This window comes from Dendrobates tinctorius, unplaced genomic scaffold (assembly GCF_039654945.1).
Source record: "Dendrobates tinctorius isolate UK_male_01 unplaced genomic scaffold, ASM3965494v1 ptg000382l, whole genome shotgun sequence".
Classification (NCBI taxonomy): Eukaryota; Metazoa; Chordata; class Amphibia; order Anura; family Dendrobatidae; genus Dendrobates; species Dendrobates tinctorius.
Window position 1 is genome coordinate 764417 of NW_027362048.1, and position 12784 is coordinate 777200.

The window sequence follows — 12784 nt, forward strand, 5'->3', positions numbered from 1 at the left end:
TGTATATACAGGACAGGAAAAGTGGTACTGTGCAGTGCATATATATATATACAGAACATGAAAAGTGGTGCAGTGCATTGCAGTGCAGGACAGGAGGAGTGGTTCTGTGCAGTGTATATATACAGGACAGGAGAAGTAGTACTGTGCAGTGTATATATACAGGACAGGAGGAGTGGTACTGTGCAGTGTATATATACAGGACATGAGAAGTGGTACTGTGCAGTGTATATACAGGACACGAGGAGTGGTACTGTGCAGTGCATATATATATACAGGACAGGAGAAGCGGTACTGTGCAGTGCATATATACAGGAGGAGTGGTAGTGTGCAGTGCATATATATACAGGGCAGGAGAAGCGTTACTGTGCAGTTTATATATACAGGACAGGAGGAGTGGTACTGTGCAGTGTATATATACAGGACAGGAGTGGTACTGTGCAGTGTATATACAGGAGAAGTGGTACTGTGCAGTGCATATATACAGGACAGGAGGAGTGGTTCTGTGCAGTGTATATATACAGAACATGAGAAGTGGTACAGTGCAGTGTATATATACAGGACAGGTGGAGTGGTCCTGTGCAGTGCATATATATACAGGACAGAAGAAGTGGTACTGTACAGTGTATATACAAGAGAAGTGTTATTGTACAGTGTATATATACAGAAGTGGTACTGTACAGTGTATATACAGTTAGGTCCATATATATTTGGACAGAGACAACATTTTTCTAATTTTGGTTCTAGACATTACCACAATGATTTTTAAACAAAACAATTCAGATGCAGTTGAAGTTCAGACTTTCAGCTTTCATTTGAGGGTATCCACATTAAAATGAAGGCTTTAGGAGTTTCAGCTCCTTAACATGTGCCACCCTGTTTTTAAAGGGATCAAAAGTAATTGGACAGAATAAATAATTGTAAATAAAATGTTCATTTCTAGTACTTGGTTGAAAACCCTTTGTTGGCAATGACTGCCTGAAGTCTTGAACTCACGGACATCATCAGACGCTGTGTTTCCTCCTTTTTGATGCTCTGCCAGGCCTTCACTGTGGTGGTTTTCAGATACTGTTTGTTTGTGGGCCTTTCTGTCTGAAGTTTAGTCTTTAACAAGTGAAATGCATGCTCAATTGGGTTGAGATCAGGTGACTGACTTGGCCATTCAAGAATATTCCACTTCTTTGCTTTAATAAACTCCTGGGTTGCTTTGGCTTTATATTTTGGGTCATTGCCCATCTGTAGTATGAAACGACGACCAATCAGTTTGGCTGCATTTGGCTGGATTTGAGCACACAGTATGGCTCTGAATACCTCAGAATTCATTCGGCTGCTTCTGTCCTGTGTCACATCATCAATAAACACTAGTGACCCAGTGCCACTGGCAGCCATGCATGCCCAAGCCATCACACTGCCTCCGCCGTGTTTTACAGATGATGTGGTATGCTTTGGATCATGAGCTGTACCACACCTTCGCCATACTTTTCTCTTTCCATCATTCTGGTAGAGGTTGATATTGGTTTCATCTGCCAAAGAATGTTCTTCCAGAACCGTGCTGGCTTTTTTAGATGTTTTTTAGCAAAGTGCCGTGAACCCTCTGTATTTACTTTCATGCAGTCTTCTCTTTATGGTAGATTTGGATATTGATATGCCTAACCTCCTGGAGAGTGTTGTTCACTTGGTTGGCTGTTGTGAAGGGGTTTCTCTTCACCATGGAGATTATTCTGCGATCATCCACCACTGTTGTCTTCCGTGGGCGCCCAGGTCTTTTTGCATTGATGAGTTCACCAGTGCTTTCTTTCTTTCTCAGGATGTTTCAAACTGTAGATTTTGCCACTCCTAATATTGTAGCAATTTCTCAGATGGGTTTTTTCTGTTTATGCAGCTTAAGGATGGCTTGTTTCACCTGCATGGAAAGCTCCTTTGACCGCATGTTTCCTTCGCAGCAAAACCTTCCAAATGCAAGCACCATTCCTCAAATCAACTCCAGGCCTTTTATCTGCTTAATTGAGAATGACATAACGAAGGGATTGCCCACAGCTGTCCATGAAATAGCCTTGGAGTCAATTGTCCAATTACTTTTGGTCCCTTTAAAAACAGGGTGGCACATGTTAAGGAGCTGAAACTCTGAAACCCTTCATCCAATTTTAATGTGGATACCCTCAAATGAAAGCTGAAAGTCTGAACTTCAACTGCATCTGAATTGTTTTGTTTAAAATTCATTGTGGTAATGTCTAGAACCAAAATTAGAAAAATGTTGTCTATGTCCAAATATATATTGACCTAACTGTATACAGAAGTGGTACTGTGCAGTGTATATACAGGAGAAGTGGTACTGTGCAGTGCATATATACAGGACAGGAGAAGTGGTACTGTGCAGTGCATATATACAGGACAGGAGGAGTGGTTCTGTGCAGTGTATATATTGTGGTGTAGTAACCACTGTGTCCGCTAGGGGGCGCTGTGTGGATGTCCCAAGAGAGAGGATGAGTGGCAGGATCCTGAAGGATGGTTATGTATCTCAAGGTGGGTGGCCTTGAGATGGAGACTTATGTGCGTGTTGCTGAGGTGCTGCTTTAATGTGTCATTGAGAAGTCTCCAGGTAACTAGAGAGTTGGGCGAGCCTGGTTACCTACAAACCCACCCAGGGGGTGTGTTTAACGCTTGTAGTAAGAGACTGTGAGTGTGTGAAGGACCTGTGATGAGGTTATAGTCATGTGACCCGGTGGGCGTGACTATGGACCATATAATGTGGCCAGGGTAGGTCACATAGAGAGAGCGCATGGATCTGATTGGGCCATGTGGAAGGGCCCAGCAGGCCTAGGTGGAGGAAGGTATGCTACCTTCCTGAAGACCACATGCTGAGGCTGCTGACCCGGTGAGGCCTGTGGATATTGGCTGTATGTGAGGACGGATAAGCCTCCTGTGTTTGCTGAGGCCCCAGGACTGAGCCTGAAATAATGGACACTTATGCTTGCTTTTGCCTGAGCTAAAGGCTATTCCTTGTGTTATGTGCTGCTTTATGGGTTATGAAGCAATAAACCCTGTAAACTTTTAAAAGGAACGTGCCTCCTGATTGACTCCTGTGGCTCCTGAGCGAGTTGAATCCCTACAATCGGTGACAGACTGCGGGCAGCGGTTCCAAGAAGCACATGTTGCCGCACTGGCGGCTCTGAGCCAGGAGAGCAGATGGTCTGGAAAATCGTGAGTAATACTGACCAAGGTCAGAGAAAGTGACTGTATTGATATTTGTGGGATACCTCTTAGGAGAAGAGGCATCCAGGAACCTGTGTGGCCATCACCAACAGGTAACAGACAGGAGTCTGTGGTATGCTGACAGGGAAAGACTATTTGAGAAGTTGCTATAGGGTGCCTCTGTGGATGAGAGGTACCCGAGAACCTGTGTGGCTGACACCAGCGGGTAACGGACAGGAATCCGTGTTGCACTGACCAGAGTCAGTGAGAGAAAGTGTACCTGGAGGGTTCAGTGAGCAAGGTCCTGGAGGGTCAGTGTTGGGAGATTCTAGGAGAAGAATCGTCTCCCTGGAGCACGTGGTACGACCTTGGACCTGGTGAGGCGTGAGTGTTGGGCAGTCTCAGGTGGAGACGGATGTCCTGAATAGCACCCGCCGAGCCCCTGGACCTGGTGAGGCCGGTGTGTGGGGAAACCCTGGGAAGAAGGTCGGCTCCCTGAATAGCACCCGGTGCATCCTGTGTGTTGGACGGTCTCAGGCGGAGACTGTACGTCCTGAATAGCACACAGACAGGACATGTGAGTTTTTTTGTGTGGTGTTTTTTTTTCTTCTTTTCTCAACTCAGCCTGCGGTGGCTCAGTGGGAGTCAAGAAGGTGACAAGTGGCTTCCTGTAACTCGGCGGGGTTACAAAGGGGACAAGCGGCTTCCGGTATCTCGGCGGGGTTATGAAGGGGACAAGCAGCTTCCTGTAACTCGGTGGGGTTACAAAGAGGACACCAGCCGCTGTGTGTGAATAGCAGCCGGTGTTGTTGGTGATCGGTGACAGCAGGAGCTGTGGTGGTGCCAGCAAGAACTTATGTGGTAGCGTTAAAAAGACATAAACTGTGTTGTGTGAACGGTGGTCTGAGAAGACCGATATAACGGACATGGAGAAATCCCAAAAGGGGGCGGTGACCCAAATTGGGGTGGTAACCCAAAAAGGGGTGGAGTCCCAGGAGGGGGCGGTGACCCAAATTGGGATGGTTCAGGAAATGGCAGCACCGGTTGCCTCAGTGGGTATGTCTGGGGAACCGCAGTGTGTCTGTATGAGTTTTGAGGAGTGCGGCATGTATTTTCCGGATAATGACGGGCCACGGGTGTGTACCGTGATGCTGCACCGGGAAGGAGTCTCTGGTAGACTGGACTCAGAGAGTCAGGTGACTCTGACAGGAACGCCTCTCGTTTTGTCTCTGACTGAGAAAAACGCCAGGGTTCGCTGTAAACACGGGGTCACGGTGAACTATGCCGTAGACAGAGTAATGTTTGAGGGGACCAAAGGTGGTGAGTGCCAAGGGGGCGGGATACCATGGGACTTTGTCTATGCCTTGGAGAGGGGCCGGGACTTTGCTTTGTTTAATGACGTATGGTCGGACGATGGAGACGTGTCGACTGTGGGGCCAGCAGACACTGAGACAGTGACGGCTCCTGACATGGACAGGTCAGAGGTAGAACTGACCAGAAGAAAAAGTACATCTGCCCAACTTACGGACCTGACGTCTCGTGATATGACGGATGCTGGGCTGGGAGATGAGACGACTGGGGTAAAAACACGGTTAAACGGTAACGGGACAGTTCACTTGGCTGACGGGACTGACCCAGTGGTACCCTTTGACAATATAATCAAAGAAGTAGTGGTGCGACACGTGCTGGCCAAAAGGGAACAAGATCATGAGATACAGTTAATAAAAGAGACAGTGGAAGAACATCTTGAACGAGAAAGAGTCCTGAGACAAATGGCCGAGCACAGGGTGGTGTTTGTCGAGAAAGAAGTCTTGGAGCTCAGAGGTCGCCTGTCCACCTGGCAAAGTGTGAACGAGAACCTCAAGGAAGAGATGGAGGAACTCAGAGGAGTAGTAAAAAGTCTTCTGCGGGAGAAGTTGGACGAAGACTTACCGCGGGTGAGCGCGAGTGATAATAAGACAGAACTGCCAGTAGCCATTGTGGCAATGGGTCATGAAGTGATCAAATTGTGTGAAGTTGGTGAGTTAAGAATTGAAGAAGACAGTCACCCGGTTGGGTCAATGATAGTGAGGGAAGTGTCCGTGGTAATGCTAGAGCCTTCGGTCCAGGAAGAGAGCAAGACCACGACCTTCCAGTCTGTGATTGATGTACCAGAAGACATACAAGAAGCCTGTGCTGAGGAAGGTGTGCATGAGGCTTTCAAAGACCCGGTCAAAGCGTGTAAGGTGCACTGGGCACCTGAGATTCGGCAGTTGGTGATAGTATCAGCCAGAGAAGATACATCAAACCGAGTAGCTGTCCTGAAAGAGATGCATCTACAATGTATCCACGCCAAACAGCTGGTCAGGCGGAGTAATGTGAAGGCTGCTCGATGCCTAGAGTTAGCAAGGGAGGCTATGGATCGGCTGGGTTTGCGGAAAGATGTGGTTCCGGTACCCAAAGCTCTGATTGGGAGAATCATTGGAAGATCCGGGAAGGTAATGCAAGACCTTGTGAATATCTCCGGTGTGGTGAGGGTGAGGATCCCTCCTGATGATGAAGACCAAGTATCCAGTGAAGTGGGTAGGATTCCCATCCTGGTGGTTGGCTCCATGGAGAGCCTGAGAGACTTTCGGATGCTCTTGGAGTATCGAGTGGGGTACCTGCAAGAGAGTGAGCAGTTGAGGCGGGACCGTCGGCGAATCAATAAAGAGGTACGAAACACCAGGTGGCGGCCGCCTCCAACCCAACATGTAAGGACCTGAAGGGTTCCTCCAAGTAGTGACGTGGCAAGTGGCCGAAGAATGTCAGCAAGTGTTAGTTCGACTGGCAGGATGAAGTTGAGAGACCGTAGTTCCTGTGAGACCCTGAATGAGTCAGACTCAGGCCAGACAGTAGGCCTGATTAAAACTGATGACCGTACCAACGGGGGGAGCTGGTCGGGGAACGGAACAAACAGGGAGAGGAACGTGGTGACCAAACAGTGTCTGATGACGCAGACAGACTGTAACTGGAGGGCCAAAGATCAGGGCCGGTATTCTGACCGCTGGGGGTGGGGGAGGCCTAATGTAGAGATGAGGCTGTATGATAGATGGAGACGGTTCTCTCGACCTGTGGGGCAAGGTGTAATGAGTGCCCGGTCTCGAGAGCCTGATGTAATTTTGTGTGTTTAACCCCACAAGTTTGAACAGAGGGGGGAGGTATGTGGTGTAGTAACCACTGTGTCCACTAGGGGGCGCTGTGTGGATGTCCCAAGGGAGAGGATGAGTGGCAGGATCCTGAAGGACGGTTATGTATCTCAAGGTGGGTGGCCTTGAGATGGAGACTTATGTGCATGTTGATCAGCAGTGATACTGCTGAGGTGCTGCTTTAATGTGTCAGGGAGAAGTCTCCAGGTAACTAGAGAGTTGGGCGAGCCTGGTTACCTACAAACCCACCCAGGGGGTGTGTTTCACGCTTGTAGTAAGAGACTGTGAGAGTGTGAGAAGGACCTGTGATGAGGTCATAGTCATGTGACCTCGTCGGCGTGGCTATGGACCATATAATGTGGCCAGGGTAGGTCACATAGAGAGAGCGCATGGATCTGATTGGGCCATGTGGAAGGGCCCGGCAGGCCTAGGTGGAGGAAGGTATGCTACCTTCCTGAAGACCACATGCTGAGGCTGCTGACCCGGTGAGGTCTGTGGATATTGGCTGTATGTGAGGACGGATAAGCCTCCTGTGTTTGCTGAGGCCCCAGGACTGAGCCTGAAATCATGGACACTTATGCTTGCTTTTGCCTGAGCTAAAGGCTATTCCTTGTGTTATGTGCTGCTTTATGGGTTACGAAGCAATAAACCCTGTGAACTTTTAAAAGGAACGTGCCTCCTGATTGACTCCTGTGGCTCCTGAGCAAGTTGAATCCCTACAATCTACAGAACATGAAAAGTGGTACAGTGCAGTGTATATATACAGGACAGGAGGAGTGGTTCTGTGCAGTGTATATATACAGGACAGGAGAAGTAGTACTGTGCAGTGTATATATACAGGACAGGAGTAGTAGTGTGCAGTGCATATATATATATATATAGGTCAGGAGAAGTGGTACTGTGCAGTGTATATACAGGATAGGAGAAGCGGTACTGTGCAGTGTATATATACAGGACAGGAGGAGTGGTACTGTGCAGTGCATATATATACAGGACAGGAGAAGCGGTACTGTGCAGTTTATATATACAGGACAGGAGGAGTGGTACTGTGCAGTGTGTATATACAGGACAGGAGGAGTGGTACTGTGTAGTGCATATATATACAGGACAGGAGAAGTGGTACTGTGCAGTGTATATATTCAGGACAGGAGGGGTGGCACTGTGCAGTGCATATATATACAGGACAGGAGAAGTGGTACTGTGCGGTGTATATATACAGGACAGGAGTGGTACTGTGCAGTGTATATACAGGACAGGAGTGCTACTGTACCGTGTTTATACAGGAAAAGTGGTACTGTACAGTGTATATATACAGAAGTGGTACTGTACAGTGTATATATACAGGACAGGAGAAGTGGTACTGTGCAGTGCGTTTATACAGGACAGGAGGAGTGGTACTGTGCAGTGCGTATATACAGGACAGGAGGAGTGGTACTGTGCAGTGCATATATATACAGGACAGGAGGAGTGGTACTATGCAGTGTATTTATACAGGACAGGAGAAGTGGTACTGGACAGTGTATATATACAGAAATGGTACTGTACAGTGTATATATACAGAATAATACAGATAATGAGAATTATACCCAGTTTACAGGACAGGGAATATGGTACTGTGTTACCAATTGATGGATGCTTTACAATTTTGTATGGAGAAAACTCCTACTCTACACTAATAAAGAATTAAAAGAATTATATGTTGTACAAAAAAAACAACCAAACAGAAAAAAACAAAAACAGTTTTTAACATATATTAAAATACTGATGACAATTTTGATCACTTACTTGTAATGGGAGATTGTTAATCAAACATGTAACCCCGAATATAATAAGTATTATATTTGTGAAAACAAATGCTCTGGTAGCATTGGTGAGTTTCTGCACATTCTTAGACCTAAACAATAACAAAAAAAATAAAGTTAGAAAACAATAGGATTTTGTAATAGTAAAGCATTTTTAAAATATGAGATACAAATTGGGCAAACCTTGTGTGGCATTGGACAGTGTTAGTATTAGAATGTGTGGTGGTAAGTCTTAGTGGCAATCCAAGTTGAGATATAAAGATAATTCAGCTGTCAGTAAATTGAACTACATTGCTTAGTATGTGTCCACATTTGGTAGGCAAATCAGACATTATTTATGAATAATCATTAAAAAGATCTATGTATATTACAATGTCCTTGTATAAGCTGAAAAAATAGGTGATAAATGTATGACCGCCGGGGGTCGAATGCCAAGTTCCAAAACTTGTAAATGGAGCAATAGTGCACATGTGCAACCGCTGCTCTACTTACTACAGTACATATGAGATGGGCAGAGATGGCCAAAAGCTGTACTTGGTTATCTGCGGCAATCACATAGACAGTGAACAGAGTGTTGGTCACACATGAGCACGGGTTTTACAAGGACACCAAAAATGTCTGTGTTATTTGCTGATTTGTGGTGTTTATTTTTGCTAAAGTACATTAAAAAATTATGCTTTTCTTTCATTATTTTATAGTAATTTTATATGAAGAAAAAAATCTGACTTTTATTTTCCCTCTAGAACGGGGATATAGAAATACACTACTATAGATGTATCTCTCTATATACCAATATAATTTTCTTCATCAATTCTTATGGAATTAATTTTTGGACTTTCTGTGCGCTGCTTGACAAAATACACGATTCCAATTATGATTGAAGAGTAATCATTTATTCCCAACGCGTTTCGAAGTGAACACCACTTCTTCCTCAGGGGATGACAAATATGTGCAAAAATTGGCGCCAATAGTCACATGTTCTTTTTCTAGAAGTCAAAGTTCAAACACATAAAATGACATGATCATTAATCTTTGCATCATAAAACAATAATGTCTCTTTATTTTATTATAGAAAAAACTTAAAAAAGAAGAAAAAAAGAGGAAAAAAGGGAAAAAAGAAAAACACGTCCATAAAAAACGAACCCGCTACAAAAAGAGTTGGAAAATACTGGCACATTACTTATCCACTATACCAAATTGGAAGTACATCTCAATGGAAGAAAAAAATTAATCAATATATTCCTGAAAATATATATATATAAAAATATATATAAGATATAAAAGATAAATTTGTAAAAACTTATTAACCCCTTCGCACCCGAGCCTGTTTTTGCCTTCGTGACCGGGCCAATTTTTTCAATTCTGACCAGTGTCACTCTATGAGGTCATAACTTTAGAATGCTTCAACGGATCCTACTGATTCTGACACTGTTTTCTCATGACATATTGTACTTCATGATGGTGGTAAAATTTCTTAGATATGATCTGCGCTTATTTGTTAAAAAAATCAAAATTTGGCGAAAATTTAGACAATTTTGCAATTTTCAAACTTTTAATTTTTATGCCCTTAAATCAGAGAATGATATCGCACAAAATAGTTAATAAATAACATTTCCCACATGTCTACTTTACATCTGCACAATTTTGGAAACATAATTTTTTTTTAGGAAGTTATAAGGGTTCAAAGTTGACCAGCGATTTCTCATTTTTACAACAAAATTTGCAACACCATTCTTTTTAGGGACCACCTCACATTTGAAGTGAGTTTGGGGGGTCAATATGACAGAAAATACCCAAAAGTGACACCATTCTAAAAACTGCACCTCTCAATGTACTCAAAACCACATTCAAGAAGTTTATTAACCCTTCAGGTGCTTCACATGAATGAATGGAATATGGAAGGAAAAAATAAACATTTAACTTTTTTTCACAAACTTTTTACTTCAGAACCATTTGTTTTTACTTTCACAAGTGTAAAAAGAGAAAATTAACCACAAAATTTTTTGTGCAATTTCTCCCGAATACGCCAATACCCCGTATGTGGGGCTAAACCACTGTTTGAGCACACGGCAGAGCTCAGAACGGAAGGAGTGCCGTTTGACTTTTTCAATGCAGAATTGGCTGGAATTGAGATCGGATGCCATGTCGCATTTGGAGAGCCCCTGATGTACCTAAACAGTGGAAACCCCCAACAAGTGACCCCATTTTGGAAACTAGACCCCTTAAAGAACTTATCTAGATGTGTCGTGAACACTTTGAACCCCTAAGTGCTTCACAGAAGTTTATAACGTAGAGCCATGAAAATAAAAAATCATTTTTTTTCCATAAAATGATCTTATAGCCCCCAATTTCTTATTTTCACAAGGGTAACAGGAGAAATTGGACCTCAAAAGTTGTTGTCCAATTTGTTCTGAGTACACTGGTACTCCATATGTGGAAGAAAACTACTGTTTGGGCACACGGTGGGGCTCGGAAGGGAAGTAGTGATGTTCCGGAATGCAGACTTTGATGGAATGTTCTGCGGGTGTCGTGTCGCGTTTGCAGAGCCCCTGATGTACCTAAACAGTGGAAACCCCCCACAAGTGAGCCCATTTTGGAAATTAGACCCCCCCAAGGGACTTATCTAGATGTGTGGTGAGCACTTTGAACCCCCAAGTGTTTCACTAAAGTTTATAATGTAGAGCCGTGAAAATAAAAAAAATCATTTTTTTTCCACAAAAATGATCTTTTAGCCTCCAATTTTTATTTTCCCAAGGGTAACAGGAGAAATTGGACCCTAAGAGTTGTTGTACAATTTGTCCTGAGTACGTTGGTACCCTATATGTGGGAGAAAACTACTGTTTGGGTACACGGTGGGGCTCGGAAGGGAAGTAGTGACGCTCTGAAATGCAGACTTTGATGGAATGGTCTGCGGGTGTCATGTCGCATTTGCAGAGCCCCTGATGTACCTAAACAGTGGAAACCTCCCACATGTCACCTCATTTTGGAAACTAGACCCCCCAAGGAACTTATCTAGATGTGTGGTGAGCACTTTGAACCCCCAAGTGTTTCACTAAAGTTTATAATGTAGAGGCGTGAAAATAAAAAAATTATTTTTTTCCACAAAAATGATATTTTAGCCCCCAATTTTTATTTTCACAAGGGTAACAGGAGAAATTGGACCCTAAGAGTTGTTGTCCAATTTGTCCTGAGTACGTTGGTACCCTATATGTGGGAGAAAACTACTGTTTGGGTACACGGTGGGGCTCGGAAGGGAAGTAGTGACGCTCTGAAATGCAGACTTTGATGGAATGGTCTGCGGGTGTCATGTCGCATTTGCAGAGCCCCTGATGTACCTAAACAGTGGAAACCTCCCACATGTCACCTCATTTTGGAAACTAGACCCCCCAAGGAACTTATCTAGATGTGTGGTGAGCACTTTGAACCCCCAAGTGTTTCACTAAAGTTTATAATGTAGAGGCGTGAAAATAAAAAAATTATTTTTTTCCACAAAAATGATATTTTAGCCCCCAATTTTTATTTTCACAAGGGTAACAGGAGAAATTGGACCCTAAGAGTTGTTGTCCAATTTGTCCTGAGTACGCTGGTACCCAATATGTGGGAGAAAACTACTGTTTGGGCACACGGTGGGGCTCGGAAGGGAAGTAGTGACGTTCTGAAATGCAGACTTTGATGGAATGGTCTGCGGGCGTCATATTGCATTTACAGAGCCCCTGATATACCTAAACAGTGGAAACCCCCAATTCTAATTCCAACCCTAACCTCAAAACACCCCTAACCCTAATCTCAGCCCTAACCTTACCCCTATCCACAAACCTAACACCAACACACCCATAACCTTAATCCCAGCCCTAGCCCTAACCTGTGTACCTGCTTTTTTTTTCTTTTTGTGACAAGATCGCTGCCCTGCGATCTGACTCATAGTAACGCCACTTCTCCTCTGATCTCACACTGACAGATGATCAGAGGTGAAGCAGCGTTACTGTGTGACAAGATCGCTGCCTGGCACAGCTGTGCCAGGAAGCGATCAGCTGTGCCAGGCAGCGATCTAGTCACACAGTAACGCTGCTTCACCTCTGATCATCTGTCAGTGTGAGATCAGAGGAGAAGTCACGTTACAATGAGTGAGATCGCCGGGAAACAAGCAGCTTTCCCAGCGAGCACTCTCATTGGCTGCTGTAACGCTGACGTCATCAGGACCTGAACCAATCAGGTCTCGATGACGTCGGGGGTCCCAGCATGCATTGTGCACCGGGATCCCCGCGTTATAAGGTATGTGGGGGTCCTGGGGGGCACAAAACCGCCGACAGTAGATAAACGTCAACGCTGCACAAAGCCCAGCAAGCGCCAACGTTTATCTACTGTGGGCGGTCGGGAAGCGGTTAAAAAGATATTTAATGAAAATTATTATATATATTCTTTCACTAAAATTTTGCAAGATTGATGTAATTGAATCGTCAGGGAATAATTATAACACATTGAAACGAAAAAAACACATTGACAAATGTATCAGATGTCTAAATAAATGATAGTGCCCGGCGCAGTGAACAGACCATATCAGTATAAGCGCACAAAAGAAGCAGGGATCGCTCCTAGTACATAGACACATTGACGTACAAAGCAATT

The 12784-nt window shown here is 44.4% G+C and overlaps 1 protein-coding gene across 1 annotated transcript in view; it reads right to left on the reverse strand.

Moving 5' to 3' along the window:
• Positions 1–12784, reverse strand: part of LOC141075953 (large neutral amino acids transporter small subunit 3-like) — a 292296-nt gene that overhangs the window by 18487 nt on the left and 261025 nt on the right. Inside the window, exon 12 of the mRNA XM_073563148.1 lies at positions 8142–8250. Within this exon, the coding sequence (XP_073419249.1) occupies positions 8142–8250 (109 nt within the window). The remainder of the gene's footprint in view (positions 1–8141; positions 8251–12784) is intronic.